Here is a 25826-nt window from a genome sequence, read left to right on the forward strand (position 1 = left end):
TCGGGGAAGCTGTGAGTCAAAGAGCTCCACCTGCGGATTAGGGAAGCCTTCCTGCCAGACCTGATGCCATACAGCTGGGAGGGAGGTGGTGGGATGGGCAATGACAGCTTTACAAAGGTCAGCACCCAGTATTTCTGTACAATCTTGTGTGCTCAATGTAAGTAAGTATTTCTTACTCCAGCTGGACCCATGCTATAAAGCTACGCGGGAGTGAACTAGATTGTCTTCTGGCTCATGCATCAACCACAAAATTATAGGTTCCTGTTATAGACTCTTTATTAAAAGGTGATTTCACGGGAGCCATAAAGAGGGTGATTTTCAAATGTGAGCTGGATCTGCAGGTCCGACAGATTTTTTGCATCATTCTCTGTCCTCTTTAACCACCCACCTTCTCTCACTCAGACTTTTTTTGTAACTCACATATGAAACCACGTTGATCTGAAAGTCACTGACAGACGATACACCTGGTTCCTGTGATAGTGTTTGCCTGGTATTGCCTCTGATGACCGTATCCAAAACCTGCAAGCTCTCTCCTTGGAGACCCCTTTTTTCCCATGGATGCAGAGCTTCCCTGACCCTTCCTCACAAACCAATCAAACCAGGGAACTCCGACACATTTTATTTGGTTTTATCATTTCTGCTTTGTGCTGTCCTTGGTGAACCACAACCACTTGTCTGCACATCAGCTCTTATTCTACAAAGGTTAAGTGATAAGTAATATTTTATGTTTTTAAAGGCTGCCTCGTTCCACTGTAATTTGCATGTTTTGCTCGGTGAATATACACTCCTTGAATTGCAGCTACCTCTGGGGGAAAATGCAGGAAAGGATGACCCAGGAATGTACCACACGGCAGTGGGATACAAAGGACATAAAAAGCAATTCTCTGCTATTACAGAACATGATAAGATCTCAGATACATACAGCCTTGGTTTGAGATCTTGTTACTATGTACAAATCCATTTATTCAGCCTTTGTTCTTAACCTGAGCTTTCCAAGAGAGTCTGTAAACATGGTTTACTACCATAATTTCAGTTATAACATAATAATACATGAGCTTAGAAGAAGGCTATCAGCTGCTGCTTTTTTATATATAAAATCTTTCTGGCTGAGCAATTTCAACCTATTATTGATCCAGATGATGCATATGATTCCTATAATTGAGGTTGGAGGAAAAAAAGTCCTTCTATTTCTTCCAGCATATTTGCTTCTTACATTTGACAGCTCTGTGCATGTATTGGTAGGGCTCTTTCATGAATAAGGTGAAGGAATTTTTCAAGAGTGGAAAGCTGTAAGTGCTTTGGACCAAAAGTCACCAAGGAGACTCAGATGTAGGGATGGTGGCTGAAAAATACCTGAGTATTTTCCCACTGATTGCCTTTTAAATGTTAAGCAGCTGCTGAAGTTGTTTTCTGGGGATGACAACCAGGAATTTTTAAAAAATAAAATACAAATAAAACTGACTCCAGCTTCTAATCTAACAAGCGGCTTCCTGATGCTGCAGGCTCAGGGGTCTTCCCCATCCCCTCCTACTTCCCCCTGATTCAAGTCAGAATTTACATCAGCTGAAGTGAATGGTAATTTTCCAGTTTCACATGGGATAACCGGGGAAAACTGACTCAGATGAGAAAGACTCGTATGAAGTAAGGATTGAAACCCTCTCTCTCTGGGTAATGAAGCATGCTGGCAATTATTAGGTTCAGATCTTTCTGTAGGTAGCATATTGATGGAGAAAGTGCTGTGTATACAGTTGTTTATTTGCAAAAAAGGTAAAAAAAAAAATATTCTATTAAAATCCTGCACCTCTGGGACTGTCTTTGAAAGGCATGTGATGTGACTCTAGGAGAGAAGTGATCAGCCTGTAATAATTTAGATGTTCCTGTTGCTATGGATACTTTCTTTTTTTTAAGCGAAGCATACCATTATAATTTAAATTTCCAGTAACAAAAAAGGTAGCATATTAAAAGTAATAAAAAATGCCAGCGACATAACTGTTTTATTCTTTACTGTCAGTTTTACTTGTGCTGTGACAGTATATAGAAGTGATAAAATTGCCACGTCTGAGGAGATTTAGTACTTTTACACATTTTATTACATTAATTAGACCTGAGGCTCGTACATATGAGTGTGTGATACAAGCAACAGCCAAGTGACAGGCCTGGTGCTGGGATGTCGCATTAAAAGTTGTGCCACCAAGCAAGGGGATGGAGGAGGGTTGTAGCTAAAACAAGACCTGACAAGCAGTGAGTTTGGGGGCTGTTAAGCAAGGTTTGGGTAGGGAGATGGAAACACAAAGGTACAAGCCAAATAACTCCCTGTAAAGTATCATCATTAAAGCTTTTAAGCAAAAACTTTGCCTGGAGTGGTGTTACCATCCGTGGGATTATTAACAGCCGAGACAGAAACTGCCATTGCGGTTTACAGCGAGAGTGTCAGGAAAACTCTTGCATGGAGGCTGGAGTTTTTGCTGGGGAAAAGAATGCTGACAGCAGTAGCTGGAAAGGTGAAAAAAACCCCTTGGAGGCAGAAAGCAAGTGATCTGGAGTGGAGTTTGCAGAGCAGCTGGTTTGAAAGGAGGGGAAGAAGAATCCCCTGGACATCACCCTGTCTACCAGAGAGACGATGGCTCAGTGATGCTCTGGGCATGTATTTGCTTCTGCTCGCCTGACATGGAAACTGCGATGGCAAAAATTTGGGGCAAACAAGATGCCTGGAGAATAAATCCAAAGACAAGGAAGATGGCAGGGGTTTTGGTATCTAAACACTGTTTTCCTCGCATCATGGTTCAAAAGATATGTGTTAGGGAAGAGAAGGTGGCAGAATTACCCCTGTGTACCGCAGCCTGAAGTGGATGGCTGTTTTATTTCAGCAGTGACCTGTAATGTTCTTCCCATCCTGTTACCTCAGCCAGGACAGGAGTCTTGGCCTGAGCCCTGGGCTTTAAAGCCAAGCTTTTAAAATCCATTTTTTCTCCCCTCACTTATCTTTTCCAAGCTGTGAGTAGCAGCTGGGTGAATGATAAATCACACAAGTCAGCAGGGATTTTAGAGCCAAAACTTGATGGGGTTGATGTTTCACAACCTGCCTCTCCTGATATTTTCTTTTGCAGGGAGAGGAGCAACCCCACAGCCCTGACGTGGGCGCAGTGACATCGGTGATAATCATGCCTGGCTCCTGGAAGGAAAAGTGGAGGGCTGGAAGGTGGCAGGGTCCCTGCCTGTGAGCACAGCCGGCACCGCTTTCCCTGCACTCCCGTGCTGGGTTTGCTGGCATAACCCACCTCCTGCGACTCCTGCTGACTTCCAAAGGGCCCCCCAGACCACACTACAGGGAATAAGGTACAAGCACTCAATTGCAATGACACATCTCTGCTCACAGCCGAGGCCAACAGCTTTCCGGCAGGTTGATGCCCTGGGAGATGCTCAATGCTGCCAAAGGTGAGCGGTGCCAGCTGGGTGCTGGGCAGGATGGAGAACCCTGGACTCCGGCTCCCCGCTCCGAGGCGCCTGGCTGCAGGCCAGCACCGGCTGACAGCGGCGCGTGGCCCTGATAGCAGAGTGCTAATCCGTTTTCTGGGCAGAGCAGAGGGTCCCTTTGGCTCTGCTGGCCGAGAGAGCCGCCGTGCTGGGAGCTGCTCCAGAGCCAGGAGCGAGAAGCAATTGCTGCTGATGAAGATCAGAGCCCAGCAAAAAAGGGACTAAGTGCATGTCCAGCGTGAGATACCAGTGGCAGTAAATTAACCAGCACTTGGTCACTTAATTACCTTCTACCTTACATTCACTACCTCCAATCTTCCTGCTCTTCATACATCTGCTTTCTGGCTCCAGCTCTTTGGCCCCATTTCCACTCCCATCTCAGAAGACTTCCTCTTCCTGCAGCTTTTAATGACTTGACAACCCTTCTTTTTGTAAAGCAAATATTTCTTCTCTGAGCCAAGAACCAGCTGGAAAACGTTTGCTTTTAGCAGGGAAGAAAAATCACAACCAGCCCCCAGCAACCCGCAACACTCCTTCCCATTGTCCTTCCCCTGGGCATTAGAGGAGAGGTGCTAAATAAATGAAGTAATGCAATATTAAGACTCCCTCTGTCATAAGCAGTATCCACTCACTCCTGATAAATTGCTTGCAGTCAGATGCCGGCTTGCTGCTAAAATGACTTTCAAGCTGAGGGCTGGCAGCAGAGGCCCTGCTCACTCGCTCTCATTTGCACCGGGTAATTTCATCAGCTTCTGGCCCTGCAGTGCTGGTGTGGGCTCCCAGGTCTGCTCTGTGCGGGGAAAGCTTCTGGGTCCTGCCAAGCCCACGTTGCATCTTGTTTGGCTCTGGGTGTCCAGCAGGGTTTGTGCTGCCTCCACAGAAGGAGCCGCTCTGGGAGATTTTATTTTGCAGCAGAGCAGGGGCACAGCACGGGCACCGTCACCCCCAGGTTACCATCGACATGATGAATCGAGGCCCCAGGTTTCAGGGAGAGGTGGACCAGACAGTCAGCAAGATTTTCTCTGAAGGGAGGCATAAAAAAGTTAACTCTGGGAAATTTAAGGGGTTTTGGCACTCAAATTACAGCTTTTTTAGCAGGAGATACTTTCATGCACAGCAGAGATTTGGCAGAACAACCCCACACCCTTCGTTGTTCATGTTCACCGAGGGCAGCTGCGTTGGCACGCGGCTCCACAGCTCCCTGCAATGGAAACTTTGACAAAAGCCATTTGCTAACGCTGCATCACCACTCTGGTCTCCCGCTGCAATCTCGTCTCCTGCCATTAACTGCTGCAACCCCCTGGAAGAAGTTCAAAAGCAGAGGCAGAGATGCGTTCGCAAAATACCCCTTCAGGACCGTTTGCTGACCTGCGGTGAGCTCCTCTTGAGCAACCTCCTGCTGGGGTCCCCACGAGGTTGGCGGGGGGGCTTTCAGCAAACATCGCCTTTGCCTGGCAATTTTTTTGGTTCAGCTCCCCTTGGCATCGACAGGGGTGAATCTCTTCAGGGTCTGGCAGTTTGCTGTTGCTGTTGTAGACAGCTGTCACGCAACGCTGACATGTTAGAGTGGAGGAGAGCAGCGCTTAACTAACACCTCCCTCCATCCTGAGCCAAAATGCATTTGTGCTTCTCCACAAGGACGGTTATTTCTTCTTGCTTCAGAGCACAGAAAGCCTTGCAGAGCAGCCCGCAGCTCCTGGCACCCTGGGGCTGGCTATAAAACCCAGAATACAGCATTCAGGTGTTCAGATGAAATGTTGCTCTCTTTATTTGTACTTTAAAAAAGAATGATCTGGGTAACGACGGCCCTACAGCTCTTGCTCAAGCTTGGCACGAATTTACAAACTCTCTCAGTGCTCCAAGGAGAGAGAAGTTCAGAGCTCAGTACCTGCCGCAGTGCACGCTGTCGTCCTTAACAGCTCAGCATTTCCCCGAATCAGCCGGTTTGTAACCTCGGAGCTGGATTTGGCCTCAACTCACATAACACAAGTGACCATCACTCAGGAGCACTCGCTGAAAAGAGAGGAAACAGCAACACTTGGTAAACTTAATGCCTACACGTAAACCCAGCCAGTAACTTGGCAGCAACAAGCTGGGTTGGTTGTTGCAGTTTCAGGGGGTGCATTAAATCAGTTTAATGAGTTACAGCACTAGCAGTTTAAGAAATTAGCTCTGAACCACATGGCTTGCACTAGCTGTAGGTTTTGTTTCTTCAGCAGGTGATTTTGAGAGGGAGGTTGAAGATGAGCTCTGAGTTAGTTTCCTCACCCATGCTGGCTACCGCCTGTAGGATGGATGGAGTTGTTAATGTCCTATATACACCCTGTGCCAAAGCAGGGTGACAGACCAGCATTTCACAGCGCAGCCCACACCGCCACTTCGGCTGCTGTGGCTGCTGAAAGGGAGGAAAACAGGCAGCGAAGTCACTCCATGTCCCCGTCCCCGTGTCCCCATCCCCTCCCGAAAAATAGGGGTCTGGGGTGAGAACAGCCGGCAGCTCCCCCAGCTCACAGCAGATGCTGCAGCCCCTGTGCAAGCAGCTGCCTTTTCATGGCAGAGTTGTGTCTTCCCACCGTGAGCCCCTTCCTCCCTCCCTCCCTCCCAAGCACGCAGCCATCGCAGGTGAAGGAAATGGATGCTGAAAGTTTCTTAACTGGCACTTAAAAAAAGGTCACATCGAAACTGAAAGATCAATTTGTTCCTCAGCATCGCCATCAGTTATGCATGAAGGCGCAGACGGCTGGTACTCAGTACTCATAATCTGGGACATCTCTTTACACTGAACAGGCAATTTAAATAGAAAAAATGAACTTTTATTAATTCTTTTTTTTTTGGTTAGCCTAACACTGTGGGAAGAGAGGTGTCTCTGCAAAGCCCCTTTGCTCTGCCCGCAGCCCAGCTCTGATACCACAAAGGGAGCATGGTGGTACACGCAGGTTAAATCTTTTTGTCAGCATCCCCAAATGAATTTCTCTGTGTGCTTCCCAGCCAAGCGTTAGCAGCGTGATTAGCCGGTAGCTGCAGGAGCCCAGTCACACCAAGCTCGCAGCCAGCAAAGGCAGGAATTGCAGGAGGAGGCCAAGTGCACAAGGCCGTGCCGGGCTCTCCGGGCTGCCTGTATTTAAAAGGCAACTGCACGAATTAAACTCCCCTCAAGGGAGAAGCACGTTGCACTGCGACTCAGACACACTATCAATTAAGAGATTTTGTTTTTTGATGTTACCAACACCCCATTTACCTGCTGACAAGCTCAAAGCACCAACCTCCCTCTTCTCATCTGCTGTCACACCCTTACCTGGAGGGCAATCCAGCGAGGCAGGGGCTCAGGCAGGGACAGATTTACTGAGCCGGCTGCAACGGTCACCTCGTGGCCCAGCGCAGAAGGGAAAGCGGCTGCTGCCTGTCCCCCTGCACCCTGTGTGGCTGCATCCAGTCCCATAACTGTTTCCTGGAGGCAGCACCACAGACTAGTGTCTAACTGCAGCCGTCTTCCCACCTGGATGGCCCTGGGAACAGCCTTCTGATGGACAGAAACTTCCCGTGGATGCTTCTGATCACTTACTGCTGGGCATCAAAGGAGATGGAGAATTCAACCAGTTAGAAATACAAAGGCCTCTACACGTTAAAAGGACTATGGTAAAAATAAAGCCACCCAGCACAGACACTCCAAAAAATGGCAGAACTTTTATTTTCCTTAGTACAGATATTCTTTACAGTACAAGGTTTTCTTAAAAAAACTATATACATACATATATAGCATTGTGCATCAGTATATGCTCCTAGAGTCTCTAGAAAAGGGAAAAGATGTACAGACAAATCCTCACAGTCCATTCCTACAGCCCAAGCTCTTTCCTAGGATCATCACTCCTCGGGGTCGGGACAAGGCGCTTGCTACAACCACTCCTGCAGTTTTGGCATTGCTTACACAATGGGTTCACGTCTCTACGTGTGCCTCTGTAGCACGGGCAAACTTTGAGCAATCCCTTCAATCGCAAGAGACTGATGCTACATATGAGATCAAGTCAGTCATGGGCATAAGAGTTTCAAGATGTAAAATTGCTTTAAACACAATTTTGCAAGATAAACATAGCACATGTTTTATTAAGACATGATGAGTCAACTTCACAAGTCCTCGGTACCTTATCACAGTAACACTTAGGGGGGAAAAAAAATCAAATCTAAGTTAGAGTCACTCAGCTGTTTCCTAATAAATTCTTACAGCTGACAAAGAGGTTTTTCTTTTTCTTTTTTTTTTCCTGCAAGCAGTTTTAAAAGAGTTATAAAGAGCTATCTGCGGAATGAATTAGTGTTTCAAAACCAAGTTACAAATCTATAAAACAGATTAGTATACTTCACATAAGGCCACAAACACTGCAAACTGTCAGTGCGACTATTTAGGATCATTAAACTTAATCTTTTAATTAGCATAAGCTTTATACCTCCATTACTTATTTTCAATTCCAGGAGCAGATGAAGACAGCTTCCCAAGCCTCACGGGAGACGGGGGGAAGAGGATCGGAGTACCGCTGGAAGGGGCACCTCCTGCTAATTGAACATCCAGGTATTGGTCTTGCCTAATCCAATTCCATTTGAGTCTATTGAGTGAGCAACAACCAAATGGTTTTGAGACAGTAAAAAGGCATGCACAGCCAAATCCACTTAGCAGAGCTAAGAACACAGATCTATTGTGCTACTGGGTTCACCCAACCTGCAATTTTCAACGCGCTTTAGCAAAACAAATTGTTACTCCCCAGCCGTTTTGCTTTTAAAGCCAACAGTGCAACGGAGCCTTAGTATTTTGTGTCACATCAGAAATGGTGCATGTGAATAGTCTTGTTTTGAAACAGACCCGCAGCATTGCCAGGTTGGGGTTTTTTTGGGTAAATAGCTTCTGAAGAGAAGTTACAGGCACTGCTTACCTTGACAATTCGGACCATTGCTTTCAGTTCCAAGTTTTAAAGTGCAAAACTTCATAGAGTCTTTGGGTAAAAAAAAAAGTGTCAATTCCCATACAAAGCTGGTGAAGAAAACAGCCAGAACCCATAGGGGTGATTGACAACTGTGAGAGTATCACAGACATTCACAACAAAAGCAAGATCTCTGCTACCTCTTTGATTTTAACGCTGTTAGCAGCTGCTGCAAATCTCCGCCCCTCCGCCTAGGCAGGTGATGTGTTGTTCAAGAAACAGTGGATTAGTAACAGTTTGTGCTTGCAATTGCATTTCCATCTGCAGACCTTTGTCTAGAAAAGTATATACAGAGAGACTTTGGTGTTGCATAGCCTTTTTTCGGAGAGGAACAGGCACTGCTGAAGGTTCTTCCATGGTATATTGCCACATAACACTGCAGATGCTCTACACACCTTCCAATACACATGTAAACTGTAACAGCTATGAATAAATATACTCAAGAGCATCTTGTGGTTTAGGTAAAAGCAAGGTACAAAACTCTGCATTAGGTTTCTAAAGCTTTGGTCTAAACTGTGCTGCAACATCATCTGACTTGGTGAAGAGCCCTCAGAAGAGTCCCTTGCGTACAGCACCCGAAACAGCACGATTCAGTCCATAGACTTTTAGTGGTTATTCTCTCGTCAGCTCTCAGATGCATTTGACCTCAAAACATGAACAGATCATCTTTCTCGCCTGCGTTGGAATCTATTTTATTCCAGTCTACAGGTGAGAGTGTTTCTGCACTCTGGATATCTTGAGCTGTCAGTCCTGTATCGAGGACATGAGGGTTTGTTCTTGACTGAGCCAGTCTGAGAGGGAATAAAAACAGAAAGTAAGAACACAAATCCATGCAGTTTATAGCCTGGATGCCTGATGCATCTGTAATGCCGAACCCTAGCTGCAGCTCCACATTTCAAAATCCTCCAATGGAATGAAATAATTTAGTAAGGGGAGAGCTGGCACATAACATTTGCAGCTCTCTCAAGTTTGTTGCAGCTTTGCTGCTGGTTTATCCTAACATTTCCCCTACAGGCATCCAGGGAATTTGCAGTCTGGGCATCCCGTATATTAATGGTCTGGCAGAACGTTGCTGTTTTCCTCCCCCAAGCTACTGCTGGCGGGTGCATCGTTTGCTGGGATCTTATCTCAGCGTAAAGGCTCTGCCGACCAAAGGAGCAGCCTCGCTGCAATGACTCAATTTTCACGGTGGTGTGTCTGGACACGCAGGCTGTGCCATAGTCACTGCCTGCCTCACTCCCTGGCCCAAGGATTTAACTCTTTGGGTTACGACACAGCAGGACTCAGATGATGTTTAATAGCCCACAGGACGAGCTTTAAGATGTCTTCATCTCAGCACATTCCAGATGTTTTGCAAAACCTAGCAAGCCCCAGTCTGTTTTTATGTTAAGTACCTCTGCGAAAACGTAACACTGCAGCATCATTTCTCCCAGGGCCAAAGGTTTACTCAAATATTTGGTCTTTCATCCAGGGGAGGCACGGTGTCAAATAAGCCTCAGACTGAACCAGCCACATGCACGTTTTTTAATAAAGAAGAAAAATGTCCAGCGATGATGTTGTGGCAGGAACACTTTCAGAGGCATCCGCCTTGGTGGATGAGCCGTCCAAATACTGAGTCACCAGAAGGCCAAGGGTGATGTGACAGCTCGGCATCCAGCAATGCAAAACAAAAGACCGCAACCAACAACATCTGCTTAATTCAATAGGGCAAGGAACAGAGGTGAGGAAAATAAGATGACATTAAGACATAAATTCAAGCAGCCCCTTTATCAAACACGACTTGGGACAGGGCTACCATGGAAGTGGAAGCTGTAAATCATTCCTGAGAGCTAAACACAAGACGTGAAGTTCTGTTTCCTTAGGGCTGAGCACGCAGTTTTTGCACTGCTCCAAACCCGGGCAGAGGCGAGCGGCTCTCGGGGAGGTGACAGCACCAGGCTCAGCCCCGCTGCTGCCTGACTCCCTCCTTCAGAACCTTCCCTCTCTGCTGCCTCTGGCATCTGCGCCAAAGGCAGCTCACTGCCCAAACCGGGGTGTGCTGCCCAAATGGCAGCTGGGCGGCTTCATGAGCTGATCTGGAGGATGGGACCCACAAAACCTAAAGCATCCTCATCACCCCACGGGGGCCTGCCTGCACGAGGACAGCCAGGAAAACTCATTCAGAAGAAAATGGATTTGTTCAACACTGCCAGATTGCCGGCAGGCATGCGCAGGGAAGCTCTTAATTTGGACTGGAAAGTAAACTGAGCCATGTGAAACCGTGGCCACAAACTCTGAATGTGCTCACCTGCATGAATTCAAATTGGTGCTTCAGTCGCCCTGCTGTGACCCCACTGCAACAGGGACGGATGGAACAGGCAGGCTGCCCTCAGCAGTTGCTGTTGGTTTGCGGTTGAAGACTCAGGGTTAGTCTAAACCTCACAGAAGGGCGAGGAAGGGTAAAGCCCCCGGTGCCAGAAGCTGGGACCAGCACTGCCGCAGCTAGCATGGACAGCCTCAAACCACCCTGGCAAGTGGGAGCGGACATGCCAACTGCTTGGGAAATTAAATTCCCTATCACACACAGCCTCTCTCCATCCTTAAAAGGTTGTCAAAATATTTGGCTTATCAGCCAGCCTCAAAGCCTATCTTTCAATTAACAGCTGAGGCACTGATGGGGCAGCTGCCTAGGTCAGATCACAGTGGTTGATTAGATTAGAAGCATTATTAAAAGTCAGTCACTAGTCAAGTCTCCCAGGCTGGTCCCTGGTGGTGTGAACTTGTAAAGGGAGTTATTAGAATTACCTTGAAAATGCCTCGTCGAGACCATCATCCATTTCCTTTGTTGAAGAGATAAAAAAAGAGAGAAGTAGTTGCTAAGAGAACGCACAAAAGTGTATTTAGAGATCCAGCTCCACAGCAGACAAAAAATATATGTATGTTGACTCCTGAGTGCCTGAAGCAACGCTCCTCTCAGCAATCTGCCTCCTCTCTGCCTCCTTTGATTGGTTTTATCTCACTCCCTGCACACGCCCCAGGCCAAAAGGCATAACTCTGGGTGGTCCAGGTTTCCTCAGAGCAGATCCCAGGGCTCGGGCTGGGGATGCCACCTTTCTCCCACAGCCCAGGGACGGGGCAGGGGCTTGGCCCTTTCCCACCACCTCCAAACTGGGCTAATTCTGCCCCGCTGCCTGCATGGGCTGGATCTGGCCCATCAGCTGGACCACATCCCCTCTGGGGTTAACCACAGCCCTCGGCAGGCGACTGGCACCTGCTGCAGGATTCTGCTAAGAGGTAGACCTGGACAGAGCTTGGCAAGATGCTCCAGGCATCCCTCGGGGCATTTCTGGATCAGGAGCCTGGAGAGCAACTCTGTATCAGCACAGGGGGCACCTGAGCTGCTTGAAAGCAGCTCTGGGGTGCTTTACCTCCGAGCTGCTCTTAAGGTTTCCCAGGGAAAGCATCTGAGTTGCTTGGGGGAGAAAGGTTTCCCATGCTGGAAGATGGACTCTGTGCAAGGGCTTTGCTATGGACAGACTTGACTATTCCCACAATTGCGCGATGCACTTACAGACTTCACGTAATACGTAAAGTGTGAAAATTCTGCAACAAGGGAGGGATTAGAGACCACCGATAAGGATTTGATACGACTTAAGAGTTGATCTTCAGGTTTAACCTGAAAAGCCTCAGGCTCAGACCCAGCAGACTCAAGAAACAGGCTCCAGGTGAAGGCCTTTATCATTCAGTTCTCCAAAATTCAGCAGGCAGCATGTTTCCAGAGAGTGCTCATGGCTGGGACAAGGTCCCAGGTCAAGTGGGGCTTCAAAGATCAGCCCCAGCCCGACTGGTGATGGAGCACTCAGGCATGGAGGAGGCTCCCGGACAGATGCACAGCCAGGCATGTGGGCTGGCTAATTATTTTTCTATTACTGGTCCACGAAACAATTAAGCCAGATGACCGAGAACATTTTAGAGAAACCATCCATGCTCAGGTGAGACAGACAGAGCCACAAACAAAACCAAGGGAAAAATACAAGTAATAACAAACATAAATATAACCTGGTTTTAGTGAACAGTAAACAAAAACCATCAACATAATGATTTTTTCCCCTGAACAGAGCAGTTAGGTGGTCTCTCAATTAAGTGACAAACCACTGAGAAATGCAGCTCAAGAATAAATAATATTCAATTACTTGACAGCAGCATTTTTCAGAGTGCCACACAATCTCGTTCATTTATTTACAGAGCCTAAAAAGGGCAGTAGGTACTTGAACACTAATTGATCATTTTGAGTGGGACACTGAAACTCAGCTCGCTTGGGCATCTCTGAAACCCTGCCTGAGCCGCTCAGCCACCCCAGAGCTCCCGGGGAGGGATTTTTTCCAAGAAAAAGCCCCATGACGGGATCTGGAGCACATGAAATGGAGGTGGCATCGCACGTCCCCCCTGGCTTGGCAAATGCCACAGGACCTTGGGCACACACTTACCCACACCACGTTGTTATTTACAGAGGAGCTGGGCCCAAACATGCTGTTGTCCAAGTGTGGGGAGTTTGCGCTGCTGGTCAGGGGTGATTTGGCAGAGTCTTCTAAATCCAGCAAGTTCCCTGTGGCTGCTGCTGCAAACAGAGCAGAGAGGGAATGAGGCAGGGGAGGGGAAAACAGAGATGACGCGAAACCAAGCCTTTTTGCAGTAATCGCTTCCCTTCAAGAGGGGAATCAAAGGGTTGCATCAAATTCCTGCAGGATAGCCCCAGATTTTAGCATGAGGGAGCTGCATTCACCCCAGCAGGGGCTGTCGTTTCAGCCTGAATAATTAGTGATGCTCAGATCAGGCACCCGAGACCCTCTTGACAGTGACGCAGGGGAGGATCAGCCAGCTCGTCCCTCCAGCAGCCATCAGGGGAGGCTCCTTGGTACCCACTTACGTTTGGGATGAGTCAGGATCAGCCCCAGGCAAAGCTGACACATCCCACCCCAGGACATCCCAACCCCAGGGTGGGAACAGACCCTGGGTGATAGATACAGCTCAGCCCACGCCACTGATTCAGCATCTTACAGAGATGCCTCATTATTTTTTAGGACCAAGGGCAAATCCTGCACTGGGTGACAAACAGTTTATAGTTCGGGGGCTGCTGGGACACTGCAGGCTGGTTGTTTCAGGGAAGCCCCAAATCCTCCTCATGCCCCTGCAGTACGGGTGGATACAGAAGAGCCCCGGGTGTGGAGCATCCCCCAGGCAGATGTTGGAGCTCATTCTTACACCCGCGGCAGCCCCAGGCCTCGCTTATCCCAATATGCCACCGTTTGTGACAGATTCCTCCAGTCCTGGGCCTTCACATGAAGAAACGAGATGTGCCAGCCTGGAAGGAAGCCCAGTTTAATGCTATTTTCCTCTGTGCCAAATCCTCTTATCTCAGTGGCCAGCATGGAAGAGAGATTAGCCTTTTGCCCCACTTCTCCCTGGCCACGCGTCTTGCATTTCAGAGGTAGCAGAGGACCCATGGCCAGGTGCTGAATTAGGGGCTTTACTATTCATTTTCAAGCACCTCTCCTTCCTTTGGGGAGCCGGAGGCAGGGTGGCACTTGGATGTCCATCTCCTTCAGCTGATGGGATTCCAAGTGTTTCAGGTCCAAGACAAACCTGAAATCAAACTTGGGACGTGGGGGTCCATACTAATCTCATAAGGATCTTACGGCCAGTTTGCCTAGGACAGAAGTAAACGGATCCGGGGTGGCAGTGGCTGTACAAGGGGCTGCACTAGATATTTAAGAGGGAGATGGAAGGACTCAGCAGGCACCCACTGCATCCCAAGCGCACTGCTGAGGGCAACAGCTCTGCTACGACAAAAATGTTTGCTCCTCGCTGGTCTTTAAACCCCTCCCAGGAGCCTGCCCCGTTCCAGCAAAAACCCTCAGGCTGTTCCCCATCGCCAAGCCCGCAGCCAAGTTCTGCTATTGGTGACTTACGTGCATTGGGGTGGGCTGGGGCTTCCAAGGTGGGGCTGCTCGGCCCTTCTTCCAAGATGGATCTTTCCCGCTTCTCCTTCTCTGCAAAAGAAGGAGACCCTGTCACTGCCCACGAGTACTCCCCTGCAAGCTTTTAGGGAGGAGGGCCGGGGGGGACAGCTAGGACGGGCCACCAGGTCTCCTTTGCCCACAGCAGCCCAGGCTCTGGATGTGTTTTATAATCTCGTGGAAGGTGAAAGCAAGAATCCTGACAGCAGCAGGGCTCTGAGGTACCACAGACAAGCCCCAGGTCCTTCCCACTCTGCCTGCAAGAAAGCAGTGCAGCCAGAATTTGGGTGGATTTAAAAGGCTGTTAAGAGAAACACGTAAGATGCCTTAAATCACACCAGAGGTCGAACCAACCTTAACAGCAGCCTGGCAATTTGGAGAGTAAGAGGAAAAGGCACTTGAAAGCTGGAAAAAAAATCAAAATCATCCCTTGGACTTTCATGGAAAGAGGGGAAAAAACCTCACCTTCCTTAGCTGCTTGCCAGAACTCAAACGCAATTTTGAAGGCCTGGGCTACGGTGAGGGTGACCGCCTGTGCCTGCAAAGACAGCGGTGAGGCAGCACGTTAATCAACCGGTCCTCATGTAGATTTAAATCATCTGGAGGTTTTGCTTTGCAGATTCATGTCAACCTGGATCCAACCAGCCCTCTGCTCTGCACGCTCCCTGCATGGCTGGGGAGGGGTAATCAAATATTGATGGAAGCAGAGCCTTGCTCCATGTAGGACATGCAGCTCATTGTAAACACGTCTTCAGGTGTAATGGGAAGACAGAGGAGGCAGGGACATGGCTGTCACAGCCATCATGCTGATGGATGGAGAGAGAAGAGCTGCTCCTGACCGTCAGGCACTCGCAGCTCTTCCTGCACCCCACACCTTAGCATGACCTAAACAAATGCAAGTGCTGCATAGCCCCAGGCTCATCCCTGCAGCTCCCCTGAAGGATGTGGCTCCCTGCTCCAGGGCTCGGCTGCGCTGCACCCGCCACAGAGCATCACCCACCAGAACAACCAACATCTTGAAGGGAATCAGCGCCTGGGCCGAGTGCTGGACCATGCCGCTGTTGGCCACACCAGTGCTGGGGAGGGATGCGCAGAGCTGTGGTCCATCCCTCCCCAGCACCGCGCACAACTGCATGCACAAGGATGCTCCAAGGGCAAGAGGGTAAAATGCCACGGCTTTGCAGCTCTCTCCAATGGGGAGCAGTCTTAGAAGCAGGACAAGAGAGACACCAGGGTCTTCCCCTGGCTCCCCCAAGCTAAGCCGGGGTCTCGCTGGCTTTGACCGACAGCGTGGGTTTGTTCTGCAACAGCCAGGGCAGCAGCAGGAGGAGGGACGCCTTCCCCTTCAGTCCCTCCACTCCTCCCCAAGCCAAGAGCTTGAGCAGCATTAAAAAAACCCACCACCTTAAATAGCCTGAGTTGCTGGAGATATATAAATAGTGACATAAATGCCAGTTTCATTAGGAGAAGGCAGAGCTCACGAGCAGTTTAAGTTCAAGGAGATAACGAGGAACACTCTGCAAGGCTGGCGTGCTGCAGGAGCCTTGAGGCGTGAGTTTGTTTTATGAAGTTGCAAACTAAACAAACCCAGATCCGGGTCCGTAACCCGCAGCCCCTGGTAGCTTGGAGGATGGAGATGAGGGGGAAACACGAACGGAGCACAGGCGTCCCCCAAAAGCCAGGCGCTCCCGCACGGGAAGGGCGAGGAAACCCAGCAAACCTATCGGTGGCAATTAAGCCTTGCAAAGCAGGAGAGCTCATTTGAATGTTGGAGCTATTTACATCTTTGATGGAAGTGCAAACGCTTTATGGCAAAAACTTAAATATGGTAATTAAGTATGAAACTCCTCACAGCTGTTTACAATTTAAGCTGTCACATCTGAATCAAGTTTAATAGACCCAGCTACCGTTGAGAATTACCCACGAACTAAAAATACGGACTAATTATATGCCCGTGACTGGTAGCTGTGCATACATTCAGGGACCCTGCCCTGGGGCAGGGATGGTCCTTGGTCTGGGAGCAGGGCATCACCTTACCAGCATGATGTTCCTGCATTTTACAGACAAGGAAAAAAAGAAATATTTCTAGGTTTTGCCACAAAAGGCCTTGGAGAACTTTATTTGGAGGGAGACGCACTAAGCTGATATACCACTGAGATAATTCTTTTAGCACTGGAGAGATTTAAATTTTAATTTGCAGAGAGAAGCTTATCTTCACTGTGCAAGGATGGGAGCGTACGCCACAGAAAGGAGAGACAAGTTGTAGCTTCTATTATTCTCTCCCCAGAAAAAATAAAAATCCCTAAATCGGGAGAAGCACAGAATATTAACAGAGCTGCGGTGGCCATGCTCTGGGCACAGGGATGCTCGTAAGGACCCAGGAATGCCCATGCCAGGGTGCACCGGCTGGGAATGGCTCTCGGGAGGTTTGTTTCCCCGCAGATTCAGGAGATCCCGGGACCTGACCTCCCCTTCCTGCCACACAGAGGGGGCTCAGCCCCAGCTCTGGCTCCACTGGAGAGACCCCCGGGGCTCTCCTGGCCCCACTTGCAGCCGGTGCCCAGTGACCCACTTCTCTCCCTCGCCAGCTCGTCAGTGCTGGGTCCCTGCCCATCCTGATGCACTGGATCAGCAGGAAAAAAAGCCCATGAGCGAGTTCAAAGCGAGAGCCAGAGACTGTTTTCTATACCCAGGTCTCTGCCCTGAGCTCCATCCTCAGCACACAGCGGGGTCTCCTGCGCTGCTCCTGTGAGGAGGACACGGCCCCGTCTGGAAAGACACCGCTAAAAATTGGATAAGGAGCTTCAATGGCAAGAAATGGAAGGAAGCCAGGGCGACGAGCCCAGAACCGCTGGCTAAATGCCTCCCATCAATGAGGTTGCCCCTGGGCACCTCGCTGCCAGCCTCCCTGGAGACCTCCCTGCCTGCCAAAGCCTCTCGGCACGCTGGGCTCAGACTTCAGACCGGCTCCTCTGGCAGCCCGGGGAAGTGGATGCTGAGCAGGGAAGAATCCCAGCAGCTGGACCACAGCACGGCAAGGGGTTCAGGTGCCGGTGCAGGGCCAGGACCTCTCACTCCTGCCCCGGGCCTTGGGGCAGAAAGGCTTTTACCTGCCAAGACGATGGGCTGAATCCAGCCCGGAGTTACACCTGCTGGAGAGCGGTGGCCAGGGACTGGGCAGCACTGCCAGGGCGGGCAGGCGGCGGTGGCAGCAGGAGGCTGGGTGCTCTCCTGTGGCCATTTGCCGGGGCAGGGCCCCCGCCTCGCTCTCCCTCGGGGCAGAGCTGTTATCTCACCGACACAGCCTCTCTCTCCTTCCTCCTCCTACAGCCACATCCCCATTTCTTCCTCTGGACTGACCATTTTCCGTTTGGTACAGAGGAAGGCATGGCACTCCAGGTTCTCATTGAGCTGGTTCTGGGCAATGTAGGCAAACACTTTATCGTGGATCTTGTCTGCTGTGCAGTAGGATATCCTGAAAGACAGAATGAAATGTCTTGTCTGGGGCACTGCGCACAAGGGAGATCATCCAACCCCTCCTCTGACCTACCAGCAATGCCTGCCCCAGGACTTCCAGCTCTGGGGACAAGCAGGGAAGGCAGAGGGAGCACGGGAGCATTACCAGGCTTCAGGGCAACTCCTTCCCAAAGCAGAGGAGTTGATACCGCTGGCTTGATCGTAAGAGAAGCCCGGAGCAACTCCCGCAGCCATGGCGTGCACCACAAGCATCACACGCAGAGGCAGGAGAGAAGAGGAAATGTTTCGCCTTGTGGGAAAGGACAGGTTAAAGAAGGTAAAGACTCTGCAGTGTGCCAGCCTGGGACTGCACCTGACAAATGCTCTGCCTTCAGAAGAGAGACTTCGAAGATTTTCCTTGGAGAATAAGCTTGCAAGGAGAGAGAAGGACTTGTTCTCAGCCTACGATTTTATCTTGAGGCTCAAACCAGGGAAAGAAATTGATGCAGGGGTGCCCAAGAAAGGCGGTTGAAAAGGCTGGAATTCAAGCTCCGAGATCCGCAGTAGCAGATGCACAGGATGCTCCAAGACCCCTGAACACACAGGCCACAGGGAAGGAGGCTCAGCCACCTCAGTGGAGCATCCCCAGGATGGCCGTGTCCCTCCCAGCCCCCAGGCAGGGCAAAGCTGACTCTGAAATGCTGAACAAGGCTCTGGAAGTGCAACAGGCTGACCTGTTCGAGGAGACCAGGCTGTGACTGAGGGCTCAGCTCCCTTCTGCAGGGCAGTGGGTCCCTCAGCATCAGCCACCACCATCTCCCATGGGTCCATCCATGCCAGGAGCTGCAGGACTGAGTGTCTCATCTGAAGCCAGCAAGCACAGGCTGGAGCACCCCAGAGGTTTAGTGCAAGGCGGCAGGTGCTAGCAGCGAGCAAAGCCTCTTCCCTGAGCACAGGACAGATCAAACAGGTGTTATAGAAAGAGAAAACCCAAGGAAAAAGTGGGACACTTGGGCGAAAGTTTTCCCACGGCCCCATGTTGCCCCTTCAGCTCCTGCTCTCACTGCCCCGAGAGTTTGCAGGGAGGGGACTGGAAGGTCCCAGTTCCCAGCAGATGCTACGACTTAAAAAAAGTCACATTCAAAATCTATTTACATTGCATTTGTTTCTTGTTGCACGTGAGGATGCCTTTGCTCAATGGCCTATAATTTGTTTTCCACAGCTGAGCCATGCTCTGGATTAAAAAGGTACTTAGAAGTTCATTTCTTCCTCCCTTTTTTTCCCAAAACAGTGTGGCCACGCTTTTAGTAGCGTGACAAAGCTGCATAAGGTTGTCTGTGCTGGCACACGGCCCTTCCAGCACCTCCCAGTGCTCAGCTCAATATTCAATGGCCATTAATTTCCAGGGAGAAGATAACTCACACCCGCCTCTGAAGCGAGCCCGTTTTACCACCGAGGCCTCTGGCAGCAGCACTCCGGTGACGTGGTGACGGTGGCTGTGGTTCAGCTGCAGCCACCCTGTCCTGCCCCGGCACATGATCCGGGGCGAGAGCTCAGAGCCAGCATCATCCCGGTGAACAGAAGAGCTGAAGAGCAGGCAGCAGAGGTGTTACAGAAAAGCCTCGGGGCCACCACCAGAGGGGCACGCTCACGGAGCGGGGAGATGACCCCCCGCGCATGCAGACCCCAGCTTTTGCCGTGATCCCTGCTCCCACAGCGCCGGCAGCTTTGGGGAGCAGCAGCACCCCCAGATCAACAGCCTGTTTAGGATGCGCTGACTTGTCAACTGAATCGAGGGGCTGCTCGTACACGACCACTGACTGGGAGGAACAGCTTTATCACAGCTGTTAAAGTGTCAGGGGAGAATTTAAGGCAGCATCTAAAAACCCTGTCCCCATGGCTATGCCTGCTCTTACACCAGCGCAGTGATGCCAGTTTTGGCCCAGCCACCTCGCCCAGCTCTGCTCTTCAGCACTGGGTCTATCTCCTGGGGAGGGCTGGGGCTCAGCACTGTACGCGACTCTTAGTTTGACTGGAGAAAAGCAAGCGGGTTAGTAGCCTGTTTAGAGAGAGTGCCCCCACCCAGCGCTCCCCACCCCACATTTAGCACGGGGGGACAGAGCAGCAGGTAAAGGACAGAAGCAGAGTGTGGGGGATGCAGAAGGAGAAGGGATGGAGGAGATGGAAAGGGCCAGATCCGAGCTGAGCTCTGTTCCCCAGGCCTGCACCCGCCTCCAGCCTGTTTGGAAGGCTTTGAATGTGCCGTTTCCGAAAATTCAAACATTTTGAATGTTCGGAAGTGCCGAAGCCAGAGGAGCAGACAGGGGATAATCCACCCTTGACCTGCACACACCGGTACTGAGTCTCAACAGCTGCCTCATCCCTGCTCTGTCAGAGCTATTTAAAGGCATCAGGTGCAGAGCAGCCAGCGACGGAGGGCAGACCTGGCTCCAGCACTCGTCTCCTCACCTGCTCAGTGATGCTCTGACCATCGTCTGCATCCAACTCTTGCCATCACCCCAGGTGCTTTGGCATTTCTATTGCCAAAAACAGGTGATAAAGCCAAGTATGGCCACGGAGCGCTTGGCTGTGGATCTGCAGTCTGCACACATGACAACTCTAGGCTTGCCATGGCTTTCCTTCCCCCTGGCCAGGCACTTATTGCACTGGATGTAAATTTACCTTAAATCTAGCAATGACCCTTCTTCCCCCACCTCTGCTTTCCATCAAGATGTGATGGCCAGTGAGGCGTCAGCTCAGCTTGAGTGGAGACCGGAGCAGGTGAGGCCCCTTGGGGCATGGCACCCACTGAGACGTGCCCCGTAACCCACCTGTATATGGAGATGTTCTCGATCAGCTCATTTGTGCCGCTGTCATTTAACACAATCCCTCTGGGCGAGACTTTCAGAGTCACTTTCTGCAGTTTCTTTCCACTTGCTTTTGCCTTTGGAAGGAAAAGAGAGAGGGGAAAGTTACAGGCTTTTAACGCTGATACATCCAAAGGTACGTGAGCAGAGACTCCAGGTACACACTACCTAATACGTATATGGATCGCACTTGCTAGTGCTAGGGACTGAGTTTACTACCAGGTGTGCGAAGGCACTCTTTAAAACTTTTCCTTCCCTGAAGCAGTGACTTTTTGCTGGCACTAACAAGACAAGGACACACACTGCCCATGCCACGCTGCAGCCCAGCACCCCCCGAGGATTTCCCCACAGCCACCCACACGCAGCAGCGGCTGCTCCGGCCAGGCCGTGTGAGTTTCTGGTGAAACACTGGGGGGTTTTGTCTTTAGGGCCGGCGCTGGAGCAGGGAGGACACCAGCATGAATAAGGGAGCTGTGCTGCCAGCAGGATGGTCCTGCAGGACATGGGCTCCCAAGCAGCCAGTTTCAAGCTGTGCTGCCAAACCCCGCTTGAGTGGCAAAGCATCCCCATGCCAAGGTCAGGACACAGGCTTAAAAAGTAACTGGGCTTTTAAACACCACTTTCTCTTATTTACTCCTATCGTGCTTTCAGCCTTCAGGTTACATTCAGCTCACCACCCAGCTTCTCTCCGTTAAAAAAATCCAAACAACCAAACGCCACGCAGCCAGCTAGTTACAGAGTGCAGACCTGGATCCTCAGCCCTGCTCCCTGGGGACCTCGCTCCAGCCACGTCCCCAGCAGCTGGCAGCCGGTCCTGCCCCGCTGAGGCTGACCTCAGCCCCGGGGCTTTGATCTAAAGGCTCCGTTCTGGGTCGATCAGAGCAGACACGAAGGGCTCTGCCAGTAGCTCCCGTTTCATGCGAGCGCTCCTCTCCCATCCACCACAGCACATGCCAGGGAAGGATCCGTCCTTACCCAGCGCAGTTCGCCACCCCATTGAGTTTTACAACGGTTAACTGTACGACTGGGTGCTTGCCTTATTCAGTTTTATAAGGGCTTAAAGAAGCGTTAATTTTACTTGGAGCCTGGTAAGCAGGGGCTCCAGGGAGGCTCAGTGCTAGAGGATAGCTGAAAATTGGTCCCTCTTGCTTCAGAGGTTACAGCAGGACAGCAGCTGTATTAGCTGGGAATCAGAGCAAGCTGTCCTGCTCCCTTCTCCTCTTAACCCTCTAAATCCTGGGAAGGAAAACTCAGAAGCGCATGCCAGCTCTCGGACCTGCGCCTGGCCACACTCAAAACGCTGTCTGCACCTTGCAAGAGGAAAGACAGCCCTGGGGAAGGCTGATTTCACCAGGTCACAGGCTTCTTCCACACCCAGGGTCACCCAAGCTTATCAAGAGAGGCCAGAGCTCAGACAGAGAACAGCAGCTTTCCCCAGCTGCCCTACCCGCAGGCTGGGGCTGCTCCCAAGGGCTTCCCAGCACCGCTGCCTGCATTTCTCCCTGCACCACCAGCGAGCTGGTCCTGCACCCCTGACAGCCCCAGCCTGCGGAGGGACAGCACTGCCTCCGGACCTGCGGCTTGTGAAACCCTCCCTAGGGACAGACGGAGGGAGCCCTGCTCCAGCCCCGACACTCACAGTGGCCACGATCCTTTTGACAGCGGCAGCGGAGAGCTCCTCTCCCTTAGGCTGCTCCACCAGCGTCATGCCCATGTACTTCAGGCTGAAGAGCATCCCCTCCAGCAGTGTCTCGCGGGTATCGGTCCAGTTCTCCGGGAGCTCTAGAGAGACAACCAAGAGGCTCTTAAGATTCCCGAAGGCACAAGGATACCTCTGTCAGGCCCTGAGGGTTCAGGAACAAGCAGGGTGTTGGTTTAGCTACTGCCCGGACCGCCGTGCCCGAGCGGCTGGGAGCTCGCTGCACTGCCACAGCTTTCACAAGGCGCTGGGGGAAGGAGATGGGGCACAGACCTGGCTGCTGGAGGTGACAGCAGGCTTCAACCACGTGGCAACCACGAGGTGTTCACCACAACGTCATCGCCAGCCTGTGTAGCTATGCAAGGCAGCAGAAAACAAACCCCCCAATTTTTTTCCAGGAGCCACAGCAAATGGCAGCAACCCTCCGAGATCCATCAGCTCCTCAGCGTCACTGTGAGCGCCCAGGGGATCCTGCGCTGTAAACGAGCCTGTGCCCAACCGCTGTAACCAACACTAACCAAGGGGATCCTGCGCACCAGCGCCAGCCAGGTGCCGGGGAGGGCTTGGTGCCATCCCCCCACCCGGCAATGACCTTACCCTGTGCTACTATCACCTACCCAGGGAGGCTAAGACAGGATTTGCTGCTAGCTAAGCCTGCGCACAGATCCAGGTGACGCACTGCGACTCGCTGCATCGGTCACCGACCTCCTTGAGAAGCCCATCATGCAGGTGGCACCTCGGCAAGGAGAGGTCTCTGCTCTCCCCTGGAAATCACCCAGGAGGCCACCAGCCTCTTCCCTTGCGTGCTGCAAGGATGGGAAGGAGGGTCTTAAACACGGAAATAAGGCTGAGACCAAACCGAAAGCTGGGTGGGTATTTCTAAGCCTGAAATCGCACCACAGGAGCTGACTTCCAGACCCAGGATCTGCAGCTTGTGTGCTTAAGGAGGGTCCTGCTTTGAGCAGGAGGCAACGACCCACAGCCCTGGGGAGCAACGGGGCTCCCAGCGAGGAGGCTCCACTCGCCACACATAAAACATATCCCTGGAGGCTTCGCTGCCTTGAATTCAGCTCCTTCAGCTGCCTCCCAGCAGCAGGGCCAAGCTCCGCAGCTCCCTGCACACCTGCAGTGCCGGGAGGGCAGGGCTGCGGGGGGGACGGACACCCCCGGCACAACCCCTGTGACTCAGCCTCCTGGGGAAGGCGAGATGGCAGATAAGCCATAAACCCCAGCACCACTCCCAGGACCCGGTGCGGCGGCGGCGGGCAGCAAACCACCCCGGCCAGCCCAGCACCGGCTGGAGTCAAAGCGACGGCAGCGGGTGGGAGCAGGACCACGGGGAGGGTTTGCAGGGGGGCTGGGGCTCCGCACCCACACGCAGGTCCCCAACCTGGGGAAGGGAAAACCCCAGGACAGGTGGGATGCTGCACTGACCTCACATTCCAGCTAGAAACAGAGGGTGCCAGCGTAAAGCCGACATTTCTCACAAGCCCAAGGTGCCGCTGCCCTCCCACCCGTGGCAGCTGAAGCCAGGGGAGCACCCCGGGGTGCAGGGTGGTTTGCAGGTGATGGGCAGGCAGCCCCCTGCCCCACGCTCCTTGGGGCAGCCAGGCACCGTCCTGTACCCCGCGCGGGGCAGCTCGGAGCCTCTGCGAGCACAGGGGGCCTGCGGGCACCCCACGCTGCCTGGGACGGTGCCAGCGGCAGCGAGGCCCCCAGCACCCACAGCTTGGTGGGCCCGGGACGGAAACGGGTGGTTTCGGGGCAGCCACCCAAGTGCTTTCAGAAAGGAAGGAGCAGCCGAGGCAGCAGAGACAGACGCTCCTCCATGCGCCCTGTCCTGCCCCGTCCCCACCTCGCCCACCCTCCCGTTAACGCACACCACTGCACCCAGGGGTGCATCCGTCCGGGGGGTGACAGCGATGTGTCCCCCCCGCCGCGAAGAGCACAGAGGCGGTTTGCAAGGTCACCCGGCAGCAGGCTCAGGGCCAGCCCGAGGGCTGCTGCGCTGCAAAGGGGCTTCTCTACGTCCCGCCAGGCCATGCTGGGACAGCCCCCCCCAGCCCCCTGCTGCCCCCCAGCCCGGCGCCCCCCTCGCGTCCTGCAGCTGTTGGCCCTTAATCCCAGCAAAAAGGTGTCACGATGCCAGGTCAGTCTTATCAGATTAGTAAAATCCAGAAGTTTGATCTGGCCTGCAGGTGGGCATGGCACCCTCCTGCTGCCCCCTGCCATGCTCGGGGGGGCAGCGCAGGGGTCTGCCGGGCTGCTCCCCCCTTCCCCGGCCACAGTAGGAGGACGCCCGGCACTGGCCAAGTGGCCGCTGGCCCAGGAGCCATTGATCGTGTGACAGAGCATGTACTGGGACAAAGCCAGAAAGTGCCTCCAGCCCCCATCCCCCCCCCCCCAGGCTGGGGGACCGGACAGCCGCCCCCCAGCTGCGCTGGGGAAGGGGTACAGGGGGAAAGGGGGGTGCAAGGGGGGTGCGCAAAGCGGGAGGAAAAAAGGGGGCTAAAGAGAGGGGTGAAAAAGGGGTGCAGGAGAGGGGAGTAAAGCAAAAAGGGGGGGCAGGGGGCATGGAAAAGAGGGGGAGTGGGGAGGGGGTAAAGCAGGGTGCAAAGGTGTGCGGGGGGGAGGAGGGGGAAGCTCGAGGAGGGGGAAAAGTGGGTGCAGCGGGGTGAGAGGCGGGATAGAGCCGGGTAGGAAGCAGGAGGGGTGCGGGGCAAGGGGGTGCGGCGGGGCAGGCGCCGCGGGGGCGGCAGCAAAGCGGGGCGGCGGGTCTCACTCTTGTGCCGGCCGCCGGCCCAGGCGGGTTTGTGGACGCTGGGGCTCCGCAGCAGGGCGCGACCCGCCGACTTCAGCGCGTCCATCGCGCCGCTCCCGGCCCCGCTCCCGGCCCCGCTCCCGGCCCGGCCCCGCCGCAAACTTTCCTGCGGCGCCAGCGCTGACGGCGTCCGGGGGGCGGGGCCTCCGCAAACCCCGCCCACAACCCCCGGCCCCGCCCTGACGCCACCCGGCCCCGCCCCCGGGGGTCCCGGCAGCGCGGGGGGGACCGGGCAGGGCGCGGGGGGCGGCGCGGGGAGGGCAGGATCCGCGGAGCTGCGGGGCGGCCGCTGGCTGGCTGTGGGGGCTGCGGGGAGCCCCCCGAGGCGGGCGGTACCCCCCCTTACCGAGAGACCCGCGGGAGAGCTGGGGACATCCCCCCACGAGGCTCGGCAGAGAGCTGGGGGTCCCCTGAAAGCTGCTGGCCCTCCCCACCCCCGTGAGATCTGCTACACCCCAGTCTCGGGGACCCCCGAGACGCCCAGAGCCACCCTACAACCCCCTGGGGTGGAGGGGGGCAGCAAACAGCAGCTCCACGGGGGCCCCA

The 25826-nt window shown here is 52.8% G+C and overlaps 1 protein-coding gene across 8 annotated transcripts; it reads right to left on the minus strand.

Annotated features, from left to right (window-relative positions):
• Positions 1 to 321: 321 nt before the first annotated feature.
• On the minus strand, positions 322 to 25412 carry LDLRAP1 (low density lipoprotein receptor adaptor protein 1). Of its 8 annotated transcripts, XR_008820753.1 has the most exons (11): positions 25242 to 25409; positions 22400 to 22542; positions 20725 to 20837; positions 17798 to 17912; positions 14903 to 14975; positions 14390 to 14470; positions 12908 to 13038; positions 11226 to 11260; positions 7914 to 9232; positions 6770 to 7035; positions 322 to 5487 (listed from the first exon to the last, which is right to left on the minus strand). XR_008820753.1 is itself a non-coding variant. In XM_056331764.1 (9 exons), exons 1-9 carry the CDS (start codon positions 25324 to 25326, stop codon positions 9088 to 9090), a joined length of 921 nt encoding a protein of 306 aa, XP_056187739.1. In that variant the 5' UTR covers positions 25327 to 25409; the 3' UTR covers positions 7140 to 9087. The 8 variants fall into 8 exon arrangements, 4 of the variants coding, with proteins under 4 accessions (XP_056187739.1, XP_056187738.1, XP_056187737.1 ...); XR_008820754.1 differs by lacking the exon at positions 322 to 5487 and having other exon boundaries at positions 6068 to 7038; XR_008820752.1 differs by lacking the exons at positions 322 to 5487; positions 6770 to 7035 and adding an exon at positions 9836 to 10131 and having other exon boundaries at positions 9115 to 9232; positions 25242 to 25411.
• Between the last annotated feature and the right edge of the window lie 414 nt (positions 25413 to 25826).

This window comes from Falco biarmicus, chromosome 3 (genome assembly GCF_023638135.1).
Source record: "Falco biarmicus isolate bFalBia1 chromosome 3, bFalBia1.pri, whole genome shotgun sequence".
Taxonomy (NCBI): domain Eukaryota; kingdom Metazoa; phylum Chordata; class Aves; order Falconiformes; family Falconidae; genus Falco; species Falco biarmicus.

Coding starts and splice junctions, on each gene's coding strand:
- LDLRAP1 (XM_056331762.1), bottom strand. CDS start 25,326: ATGGACGCGCTGAAGTCGGCGGGTCGCGCCCTGCTGCGGAGCCCCAGC. Junction 22,543..25,241: donor GGCCGGCGGCCGGCACAAGA/GTGAGACCCGCC, acceptor TTGTCTCTCTAG/AGCTCCCGGAGAACTGGACC. Junction 14,976..17,797: donor TCTGTACCAAACGGAAAATG/GTCAGTCCAGAG, acceptor CTGTCTTTGCAG/GCACAGGCGGTCACCCTCAC.